The sequence below is a fragment of the Vidua macroura genome, chromosome Z (genome assembly GCF_024509145.1).
Source record: "Vidua macroura isolate BioBank_ID:100142 chromosome Z, ASM2450914v1, whole genome shotgun sequence".
Lineage (NCBI taxonomy): Eukaryota > Metazoa > Chordata > Aves > Passeriformes > Viduidae > Vidua > Vidua macroura.
Genome location: NC_071611.1, coordinates 43,540,099 through 43,552,774, shown reverse-complemented (window position 1 = coordinate 43,552,774; position 12,676 = coordinate 43,540,099). Strand labels below are relative to the sequence as shown.

At 34.6% G+C, this 12,676-nt stretch overlaps 1 protein-coding gene and 1 long non-coding RNA gene across 3 annotated transcripts in view; one reads left to right on the top strand and one right to left on the bottom strand.

The window, feature by feature from the left end:
* SLC27A6 (solute carrier family 27 member 6) overlaps positions 1–7,550 on the top strand; it is a 37,394-nt gene extending 29,844 nt beyond the window's left edge. Inside the window, exons 7-10 of the mRNA XM_054002625.1 lie at positions 1,354–1,552; positions 2,138–2,235; positions 4,281–4,411; positions 6,475–7,550. Of these exons, the coding sequence (XP_053858600.1) occupies positions 1,354–1,552; positions 2,138–2,235; positions 4,281–4,411; positions 6,475–6,651 (605 nt within the window). The 3' untranslated portion in view covers positions 6,652–7,550. The remainder of the gene's footprint in view (positions 1–1,353; positions 1,553–2,137; positions 2,236–4,280; positions 4,412–6,474) is intronic.
* Positions 1–12,676, bottom strand: part of LOC128821504 (uncharacterized) — an 80,490-nt gene that overhangs the window by 51,918 nt on the left and 15,896 nt on the right. The gene's annotated exons all lie outside the window — the stretch shown is intronic.

Below are 12,676 nucleotides of genomic sequence, written 5' to 3'. Positions count from 1 at the left end.
TTTTGATAAGAGATTAAGTGTTTCCAACCAGGTGATGTGATTTAGCTTAATAATTAAAAAAAAAAAAAACAAAACAACAAAAAACCAAAACTGCTTGATTATTGCTGTCCTAAAATATTTTTCAAAGTGTTACCACATACTGGAGCATACATTGAACTGTAGGAAGGTAACAATTGAAACTGAAGCAAGAAAAACTCATTTTAAAGGTCAGGCAGACAGCTTTAATAGGGAGCTGAAACAGATTTTTCAAAGGAGTTATGAGATTCTCTAATGGGCACTTTGAAGATGATATGTCACCAAAAGGTGAAATTTTTATCTCTAGGGATGTCACACTGACCTGTGAAGGGAGCACATGCTCTAATTAGGCACTTGGTCTAATTTTTTTCCAACTGCACCACTCAGTTTAATGAAAAGTATTATCTCTGTCTATAATCTTTGTCTTACCCATGTCTTATTTCTTCAGAGCATTATGGCTGCAGTGATAGTACCAGTGAACTAAATACTTCTATTTTAAACATTACCAGTTTATGGGAAAAAAAGGCACAGCTCTTTTTTTAAGGAGGCAGTATTAAATTAAAAATTGTGCCTACTTTTGGAAGCATTTTGATATATATAATTCTTGTCTCTACTACAAAGTAATGGAACTCCAAAGCAATATTGTTGAGAACCTGGTCCCAAAAAGGTTATTTCATACAATTATTCCATGCCCTGCAAACTAACACCCTGGTGTTACATGTATAAGCGGATAATCCTTTCCCTTACTCTTCCTACCTTGAGGAAAAAAATTATGTTAAATTTCTACATTTTGCACCAAAAAGTAAATTGATGATTCTATATCACTTTAATGAATATTCTTAAGAAGCCACAGAATCTCCAAACATTCTGAGTTGGAAGGGACGCACAAGGACCAAGCCAAACTCTTTAAGTGAATGGTCCCCACAGGTTTTAAACCCACAAGCTTGATGTTATTAACACCAAGCTCCAACCAAGGTAATTTCAGCGTTCTCAGAACTTCTGAAAAGAGACTAAATAGGAACATAGTGCCTGGGCTGAGCACCTACAACACTAGTTTTTCATTAGGAAGCTGATAAAGCTTGTACTCGTCATGGAAATTCAGTAATATGTGGGGAGTCAATTCAATATTAACTTGAATTGTGCACTTCCAGAGGATAATAAACTACTAGTGAGTTTACAATTGATAGATGACCATTCTGTGAGAAAACTGGTGAGTCACCAGGAAGAAATATAAGTGACTGTGATTTTGCATGGACAATATTATAAGTAATATTAATGTCAGGTACAGAAATGTCTAATGATATTTTAGGTTTATAATCTTTCAACTTCTCTGTATAGGTGAGGCTGGTCTTCTGATTTCCAAAGTCAATGCGAAGAACCCCTTCTTTGGTTATGCTGGCAATAAAAGACACACAGAAAAGAAATTACTCTCTGAGGTATTTAAGAAGGGAGATCTTTATTTTAATACTGGAGATCTCATGGTTCAAGACCATGACAATTTTCTGTATTTTTGGGACAGGATTGGAGATACCTTCAGGTACAGTTATTGTTTCTTTTCATATTTCTTAATTAAGAAGATATATAGAATGGAATAATGTGGTTGGATTTGTTTTCAACTGGAACTGTTCGATTTATTGCTACTGTGATGTAGTTTATAATGATTCTGAAGTGGATGATGCAGGTTTAATTTTGTCACAAGTGTTCTATGAGTAATATTCCTGTGGAATTGCATGATTCATTTTCAGAATACTTCGTAGGAATTCCAGTTCTTTGATCATGCTTTTCATAAGGATATAACTAGTTATGGATTTGCTATGAGCAAATGAGGAAGTCAGATACTGATATGGAGAAAAATTTATCAAATAGCAGAGATTGGTCAGTTTTGATACATTTATATACATGTAAAAAACTTGGAAAAAATTGTATTGATCTTCAGTGGCCCTTACGGTGTTAAAATGCCCAGTAGGGGAAATGAGTTGCAACATTGTCTTCTGGTGATCAAATTGTAATGTGACAAGTGTGAAAAAATGTGAGGTAGGGTCTGAAATGAATGGAGTTTCTACTAAAGCTTTTTTAAAAGGACAGATGTCATGGGATTTAATTATTTTTTCACACATTTTAGGTGGAAAGGGGAGAACGTTGCCACTACAGAAGTTTCTGATGTCATTGTAATGTTGGACTTCATACAAGAAGCAAATGTGTATGGTGTGTCTGTGCCAGGTAAAAGTTTGAGTTATACATTTTGCTTCTCCCAGGTTCATTGTTAACCCTCATAACTCTTTCTATTTCATGTTTCAAACCTATGAATCATATTTGATTGAGTCATCTCTTTAATATCCAGCTAAAATGTAGATGCGGGTAATGAAAATACGACCTGATTGTGAATGAGCCAGTGAATTATGCATTTTTTATCTGTATGCAATGAGGAGTATTTCTGAAAGTCTACTGTGCAAGCATTTGTGATAGCTACATAAGCTAAATTAAAATATAAAGATTTATTAAATTCACATCTGTGTAAAATCCAGACATATGTGCCAAAATAAAATGTAAACAAGGTAATTCTGAAGTAACTCTAAATGAAAATATGTCAAGACATTTTGCTGTCTTATTTCACTTTGCCTCATGAAATAACTGTAAACAGTTAAGTTATAAAACCAATAAGAAAATGAAAAAGAATATAAAGAGAAAAATATTTTTTTTTTAATGAAGAAAATACACTTATTTCTTTTAACAGAGTTTTTTGTTATTTTTCATGAGATTGTATGGGCTTGCTTCTCATTCATGCTAAATCTTTTTTTTAAACACATGTTTGGTCTCACTGGGATAAAAATTATTTTCTATATAGGAGACTCTTTGGTGCTCTGCTTTGACCAAACTAAAACAGTGGCTAAAACAGTGTTGATAAGTTGATAGTGCTTGGCTACCACTGACCAGAGCTTGCACAGTACAGGGCTTTCTCCATGCATGAGAATGCTGGGGACAGCAAAAGCTTGGGAGCAGATGTAGCTGGTACATCCCAAAGCTTGGGAGCAGATGTAGTGGTCTGAAACTGACCAAAATAATATTCTGTATCATATGATAGCTATGCTTAGTTATTAAAGCTTGAGGAAAAGAAGCAGATGAGAGGTTTGTGGGTGTGATGCTTGTCTCCCTAGAAAAACACTGTATGCTCCAAGTAAGGCCCTGCTCTGCAGGAATTAGCTGGGACATCTATCTGATGATGAGGAATATTGAACGATGTCCTGGTTTTGCTTTGCTTGTACATGTATCTTTTGCTTTCCCTATGAAACTGCAATTACCTTAACACTTGAGCCTTGCTTTCCTTCACTTCCCATCCCATGGCAGAAGGGATTGAGCACAAAGCTGGCTGGATGTTTGGTTGCTGGCAAGAATAAACTCACCACAAAATGATAAAGGAGTTTAAAATGAGAGAAAGTGTCACTTTCTCTCATGTGAAGCATGAACACTCACTTGAACAGTATTTTATAGCCATAGAACATGAAACATAATGGAAGACTGTCTGAAAATCAGATTCAAAAGTATGAGAGTAATTTCCTGTACAACACTTACCTGTTTACCTACTCAGTTTATCTGACTGTCTTGATAATTGCACTTAAGGATAAAAAAAATCAAATTCCTTACAGATTTTGTAGCTTTAGCAAAGCATAAAAACAAATTGAAACAACTATAAGGTTGGCAGAACATCTCTGCTGTTACTACTAGCTTAAAGTGTTTAGTTACTTAGACAGTTGAAGTGTTTAGTTAATTTTGATAGCTGAAGTTCATTGCTTTTACCTACTTTGTTCTTTACCAAAGACCCACAGTGCTCTCCTTTTCCAGACTAAACAATAAGAACTTCCAATTGCTCTATTAATTCAGATCCACAGTTTTGAGAAAAGATACAGGCAAAACAGAAGAAGACATAATTGGCTACTCCAGGAAAGATGCTCTTCACTCTTGTTTTCAAGAGAGGAATGTTGTTGATGTTTATCCACATTTATTGATTATATCAACCATAGGACTCCATTTAGTTTTACCCACCACACTCATTTACAGCATTATTGCTGTAAATGGAGATCACTTGAGTGATCTCCAAGTACATGTAATACCACATAAAATATGAATGAGATCTTGCAGCTTTACTGAAAGTCAGAATATATGACTGTTGGTTTGTTAATGCACTGCGGTACTTTCTGTACAGTTTATCATTACAATGTCAACTTTATTCATGTTACAAAATTATCATCTCACTTCCTTTCATGCAGATCATGAAGGAAAAGCAGGAATGGCTTCTCTTATTTTAAAGCACAATGCATCATTAGACTTGGAGCAAATGTATAAGCAAGTAGTGACCTATCTACCAAGTTATGCTTGTCCCCTTTTCTTAAGAGTCCAGGTAAGCTGCGTTATTGCCCTGCGTATACAAACATCTACATAATTTAAGCACAGAGATAGCTAAGTGAATAACAAAAAGTGCTTATTAATGTATCACTAGATTCGTTTTAGACCAGGTCCTATTTGCTTTCTTCATTAATGGAGTCCAGGAAAAGGGATTACACAAAAAGTCAATGAATTTGCAGATAATGTTTAAATGAGAGAAACTGTACAAATGAGCAACGACGGAAATCATACAAAAGGATTTGGGGAGATTAGAAGCATAATCATGGTGAAAGAAAAAGATCCAGGTTTAAAAACATGAACAATTGCATCTGGAGAAAGGAATCTAAAATCCATTTCACTCAGTGAAAATGAGAGAGAAGTAGGGCTAAAGCAGGAGATAGTGGGCTGTGCACAATAAAAGGAATGTTATTTTCTGTGTAACAATGACAAACATTAAAGCATTTCAAAAGATACTAGGTAAATTGAAAAGGTGAATGAAAAATGTGTGTTATTGTTGCCACCATGGTAATCACCAAAGTCATCCTTATTTGTGCACTACTTTGCTCTAGTAACTGTCCAGTTTGGGGAAAAATAGTCCCTCTCAGAGATTGTAAAAATGTAAATATAATGGAGTGGACTACATAGAGCTAGGAAGAAATGTGTGAGTATCAAAAGCACACAATATTGATAATCATGATAAATGAAGTCTGATGAGCACTTGCATTTCCGGTAAGTGTTTTGCAAACATCATGATAAAGACAAACAGAAAAATGTTTCTGAAGATGTTTATGGAGGACTCCCCTAAGTTAAAGGAGCAGATGAAAAAAATAGTTATTGTTTAAAGAGAGAAGTTAGGGAAGTTGGTATCTTAAACCACCCAGAGATTGAATATTGGTTCAGAATAAAGAGGGGAAACAAAAACATCTGTGAAAGACCTTGAAAATGAAATATGTGTGTATTTATCTATCAATCTATCTCATAAGTCCAGGAAGATATCTTGCAGCAGCATTCTGATGTGAGCAAGCAAGATTAGACTTGAGAATGTTGCAGTAGTCAGTTTATGAATTATGAGAACCTAGTCTAGATTCACTCCTGTACAGCTGTACAAAAAAGCCTTTACACTGGACAGAAAGAATTTGAATCTTGGGTATTACATTGATATTAAATATCTGGAATTTGAATTTAAATTAAAATTTAAATCCCTCCAATTACAGATGCATTGTTGTTGGTACAGCTGTCATCAACCAAGGAAGAAGGTAGAGCGTGGAACTTCAAGGGAAAAAAAAACATATTAAGCTTGATCTGACATATATTTTAGATGTCAGACCATTTCCTAGACCAACCAGAGCAGGTAGATAGAATCTGTAGGTATGCCTGGAGTAGATAAAGGGGCTCTTTGACATTTTTTTTAACATAATACTTTATTTTTTTTTAATTCCGAGATTGTTTGCATATATTAAAAAATATAAAAACAGAAGAGAAGATGATGGAGAGAGGTCATAAAGATGATGGAGTAGAGGTAGTTAGAATAGAGAAGACAGTCTTATTACAGATGCCTCACACCACTTTTCCAAGGGATACCATAGCACTGGAGCAGTCTGAAAACAAGATGTAGGGTCAAGATCCATCTTCCCTTGGACCTGAATATGATTGTAGCTGATTTAGTACGTGATTCTTTCAACCCCTTCTGTGAGGTGACAATAGTCAAAAATACAGTAAATTTCTTGAGTTTTATCATTAAGGAGTTCTTGGCAATAACAGGTCTTACTTTCAGAAGCCTCACGGTGTGTAATTTCCTTTAATGATGTGCCCAATGAAGAACATTGATTGTCTTTGGCATGCTGGGGCTCCATACATCACATGTGAGACTAAAGAGACACTGCACAGGGATGCACATAGAAATGGGCTCTAGCTTTTGTCAGCCATGTGTCTGGTCTGGGTCTGCAGCAGCACAAGCTCCAGTTTTTCAGCACAATGAGAATAAACTGACTTACATCAAGTAAGACTTTGAAAAACAAATGTTAATGTGAGAAAAAGAAAAGTATTGTTTTTGAATAATGTACCTTTTCTCTACTGCAGGAAAAAATGGAAATGACAGGAACATTCAAACAACAAAAATTTCGACTTGTGGATGAAGGTTTTAATCCATCTACAATTACTGATCCTCTTTATTTTTTAGACAATTCAAAGAAAGCATATGTCTTGTTAACCAAAGAATTACATGACATGATCTTATCTGGGAAAATTAAGCTTTAATTAATTGACCATGTAATAGGCTATTCTGTACAAGCTATTGTATGAGAAAACAATGCAATTAATTACCATTTATACATAATTATCCAGAATAATGGTTTTTTATATTTGATATTTACATTCAGGTATGTCTTTACTTACTTGATCATTATCACTTATCATTTTTTACCTCTTGAGACAAACTTCTAAGTAAATAACCTATAAAACATAACTGAAATCTATTTTATATTAACTTTGGAATATAAATGCTGTATCTGATACTTTTTTTAGTACTAAATGAACATAAATGATACATGGTAGAAAAAGAATCAGCATATAAAGATATTGTGTCACATGTTGTGTCTAAAGGAAGAATATATGCCACCAACATATTTTTTTCTGTAGTTTACATACTTCTGAATATGCATTTTAAGAAGTAAAAGCTTGACACTGGTTGAAGGAGAAAATATTTTCTGCAGGGGACTTTTTGGATGGAATATAAGATAAAAGAAACTGAAGCAGAACAAAGTCCTCCAAACAAACCCAACTACTAACATCACTGCTGAAATTTTTTTCCTGTCATAGTCTGTGCTCTTTCATTTGTTAAACTGGCTGTTCAGAGTGTCAAATTCTGAAAACAAAGCAAACCTTATCGAAATGTGTAGCAGCAAATCAACAATAGCCAGACAAAATCTGCATGCTTAATGGTGAAAATCATTTATATAGCATAAAAAGAATTATTGCATCACTTGTATGTCATGCATATTGAGTACCAAATAGCTTCCATACTCCTAGTAATGACTGCTAGAGATTATTATTTTATGAATTTAGAATATAGCTGAATTTTTAAAACACTAGATTTTATGTTCTAATAATTGCTTTTTCTAAGTTTTAAAATAAAGTATAAAATTATTTAAACCAAATACCATTCTATCTCAGTTTAAGTCTGATTGCACAAAGTCTGTTTTCTAGCCTCTTTTGATACTTTATTTGCACAATGCCTTCTTCTAATGCAGCATGATACCCACTTTGATCAGCCAGGAGCAGAATCACAGAATACTGAAAGGGTGCCTCTCCAACAGTGGGCATTTTAAGTCTCTTTTCCATCGTCACAGTGGTATGAAACTAGGTTCTCATGAAAGAGTAGGATGTAACACACTTTAAAAATAATCTTCTTGTGTCTTTCTACCTTTTTCATCTAATAAGATATTAGAACCTGTGTTAATTTTTGAACCTTCATTATTACTTTTACTGATTTTCTTTAAAAACCCAAACCAAGGATGCAGTGAAAAATATATAAGGATCATAACTTACTTGTATTTTTGAACACAATATTCCTTATAGGACTGTCAGTATAAATAAGGAAGTTTACAATTTTGCAATTTACAAACGAGTGAGAGCTAACAAATACTTACAGTAACCAACATCATTCCTTATGGTAGATGTTAATGTAAAGTACATATTGGGGAATGAAGAGAACTTCCATAAGGATGGAAGGGGGTCACTATGATCTAGCATTTCCTGAGCAGTCCCATTTTTTTCTGTTTCTTTAAGCAGTGCCCAAATGGCTGTCTGTAGCTGAAAGCTGGGGCAGGGGATGTTTGCCACTTACTGAGACAAATGGAAGTGGCGTTACCTAGTCAAGAACTGCAAATTTAAGAATGAGGTATTTATTATAAAGTTAAACCCAACTTTGCATGTTAGGCTGAAATTTTTAGCAAAGGATTGGTTGTTGAAATCAAAACTACTTTAACTCTTACACAGGCATGTGCTGAATATACTTCAGGAGTCCTTTTATTACAACAGTAAAAATTACATCCTTTCTATGGAAAATAATTATTTTCTGATTTTTTTTTTTAAATATGGCACCCTGACATCCACAGTATCATGTTTAATCTTGTAGTAGAATACTAAAGAATTTAGTGATATCAATTGCTTAGCTTTGGTAACATAGCACTTCTAAAATTCATTTAGCTTTATAATACTTGATCCTATATATGACTAGTGAAAAGGTTTAATCACTTAAATGCAACAAATGCAAGAAATTAGAGGAGAAAAAAGAATTTTAAAAAGAAGATAACTCTTTTCCATTAAAAAAAAAAAAAAAAGGAGAAACAAAACCCAAAGGCTTGTTCATGAGTGTCAGCATTTGGTCACTTCTTTTGTAGTGTATCTAAGATGAAGCAGATTGTTTCTGTGAACAGTGGTTGGGTCAGAGAAAGCACCAGAGGAAGAACAATGTCTGTGTGCTACCTTTCATGCTCTGTCCACTACAGGATCGGCCACCTGGTGTTTCCAAACTCTTGGGTACATTTTCAGCAGCAGTGGGACTCTTCTAACACAACAACCTTGGGAGCTTAAAGAAGTGTTTGTTTCCCAGCTGTGAGCACTAGTGAAATACAGAGTTCCAGCTTCTCCTGTGTTTTCCATAGTAAGTAACTAAAAGCCTGGGCAATCTGCCTATTTTCAAAGGTGAGTAAAACATACTGTTCCATGCACTACCCCAAGAAATAAGATGTACATGACATCAAGAAATCAACATACAGGCTCTGTATTTCCTAAGGGGCAAACAGTCTATTACTCTCAGTCCAGTAGTTTTCCTTCTTTTAGCCAATAAGTTGGGTGCCAGCAGATGCACTGAAGCATGTTCCAGCAAAATGAATTTTCATTCCTCATGAATACCTGACTTCTTGAACGAGCACTGCAGTTAGGCTGAATAATGATGGTGCTCATGTCAGACACCACAAAGTGTCTTTCTTTCAGAATGAGAAAATACTGGGACTAACCTGTTAATTTCCTGCCTTTACACAGATCAATATTTGGACTGGCTGAGGTATGAGAGTTTGAGGGTTGCTGCAAAATGATGTCTCAGTATTTGTCTGGGAAACTTAATTTCATGTAGTAGGTGGTAAATAAGCAGATGAGGGGTGGTTGGGGTGTGGATGGAGAGTTGCACTACTAACCTCATATATTAAAAATAGAAGGAAGAGAAAGATTAAAATAAATGAAGGTAATTCTTTTTGAGATTTAATGTATATATTGTTTCCCTCTGCATTTAAGGAAGGTCAATGATGCAAGAAATATTTATTAATAAAATAAGAAAAAAGAGGTTCGAGTTACCCTTTAGAAATGGTAAAATTCTGGAAGGGTAAACACATATTCACTCCCTTGTCTTCATGAATCTGGCACAGTTAGTAGAGTTACAGTGTATTAATTTAAATAAATCTCAGGATCCCCAGAAAACAGTAAAAAACCACAAGCAGATCATGGCCTGAATCTTAATCTCCTTACCCAAGTGAGATAAATAGAGCTTTTAAAGAGAATTCACATACCCATAAGAGCCACCATAAAGAATATATTTCAATTGGCATACACATTTCCTGCAGATGACATACAGAAAACTCCTACTATTGATTTTTTTTTTTAAGGAAAAAAAAGAGGTAAAGGCAGGAGGAGCACTCTTTCCTGCATTTTTTAAATTTAAAAGTACTGGATGGCTATGGGAGAAAAGACAGAAAAGTCACTCTTCTTAAAAAAATTAAAGCTCATTTTCAGTAGCCTGTCCCTAGCTAACAATTCAAGTAGTAATTTGATGTGCATTATCACAGCAGAAATAATGACACATACCAGTATGCATGAAACTTATTTAGTCAAGACTAATTTCAAGCAAATAATGTCTTTCAATTTAATATCTGCTATCACAACAATTAGATGGAAAGATTCAGCAGACAGCCAAAGAAAACTTGCATGTGAATAGCAGCAATTTTAGATATAATTTTAGTGTGATGTGTATTATTAGCAGTACTGTTAATAACTGACAGCATAATGTGGCAATTAATTTGGCCGTAAAGGTAACATCAGAAAATCATCTGATTGTGTCCTGATACTCAGGAATTAATACTTTACACATTATACCCTTAGAAAAATAGATTATATTATTTGTGCCGTGATAATTTTAAACAAACTGGGTCATTAGCAGAGTGAAATGCAATTCCTATGCCACTAACAAATCCACAATTCTGAGACTCTATTACCAAAGTAGACTTCATTGAGTTTCTCCAAAGCCTGCAATAAGCACAGCCCAAATCAAAAGGTGAGGAATTGCTTTTGCAATACAACAAAGCATTCCTTATTTCTGCCTTGCAGTAGGTGGTACACTGACCTATTCCCATTTGGAGCTGTTCTGGCACCATGAGGTTTGCATACTTCCTGTTATTCCATAGTCCTGCATGACAAGTGGGAGGTTTTGCATTACATCAGCTGGATCACACACACATATTTATAAATAAAAAGGCCACTTAGACTGGCAGAAAACCACTTGTTATTGTGTCTCCTTTACTTCGTGTAACTGATTCTGCTATGCTGACAAAAATAATGTTTCTTACAAGTATGTATGGACAGTGTTACCCATATAGGACAGTCCAAGTCTGGTAAGATGATTTTTGTGGTGGTTCTGTGTTTAAAATTCAGCTAAGTATCTCTGTTCATTTAAAAACCAACAAATCAAGCAGCCAACCAACCAAATAAAACCAAATAAAACCCAAAATCCACATTATAGCAAATATAGTAGAGTATTCAATTATTTGAAATACATCTTGCAAGAAGGGAGTCAATCCTGTGATGGGAATTCTAATATGAAAAGAGTCCTGCTCATTCAGTGCAAACGGCTAAGAGCAGATAAACAGAACTGTCAGTCTCTTATGGTGCTTATGCTATGGAAGGGCATATATTTGGTTTTAAAATACTTCGTAAACTTGTGGATTTGATCCAAACCCACACAACTTATTTCAGTATATAGTTATTTGCCTGACAGAATTCGCTATTAATCTGTTTTTGCCAGGCTTTCATGCATCATTGTTAACTATATGTGGCCAAAATATGTAGTAACAGGTGCTCCTATGGGATGGTAGATGACAGAAAAACTAACTGATGGCTTTCAGAATAATGACAACAAAAGAGTTAGCTGTGATTCAAGAAAAAACATGTTACATTTTTCTATTTATTCTGCCTTTTTTTGATTATTTTCTCTTTGCTAATAACAAAACACACTTGCATTCCTAATTTTTTAAAATTGGTAATAGTAAGTGAGGAAATCAGTGATGCTGAAACTAGTCATGTCACATTAAAATTCTGCTGAATCAACAACACATACGTACTTTAGTAATCTCAGCACAGTTTTACACTGTGTATGTGAAATTTTACTCAGGGGGATTTAAAACAACATTGGACTTGTTATGTTCTTGGTGTCTTTGAAAGCGTAGAAATTAAATGTGGAGGCTTTACCAGGCAGCAAGCTTTGAAAATCTGGGAAATTACTTAAACCACTCTCCAAACAAGGGATATAATCAAAGTAATTTTAAAATCTAGCTAACTATGAGATCATTAAACACTTGTCTAGCTATCCAATAATTTCCAAACTTCTTTTTCCAAAGTAATTTCTAGTAGGCAGCTTACAGTACTTTTTTTTTTTTTTTCCCTTTTTACCAGACATGCTTTTTCCACAGCTTTTGCGGTTTAGGCAGAAACACCTGTGCTATACCAGTCCTAGGTCATAAGAATCTGTGAAGACAGATTAATTTGTGCCAGAGTGTACCAGACTGTACTCCCCATGTATACGGATTCAACTTTTTGGTATGGAAAAGCACAAAGATGGATCTCTGGGGAGATATGCCTAAGCATTACCTCACTCTGATAGCTTCTTGTCCTGAAGATATGTGGGAACAGAATGCTACCTCAGATCTTGCTCTAGTTACATTTCAATGATAAGACTTCTCAAGAACTTAAGAAAATTCATAGAAAAATGGACATGAACATCAAAATTGTCTTCTGATATTTAACTTTTGTTATCCAGGAAAACTACCAGCTATTAGCTTTAGTGGGTGCATAAAGAGCTAATGGTGTCATTCACCTATCAAAATGAAAGGCATTTATTTATTTGTCAGCTTTTAAAACCAGCATGTAGTTTGCCTTTCACTTCACTAACGTTACTATGAAATTCAATACTTCTAGAGTACAATTCTATTCTGGAATTAAATGAATAGCATGTGTG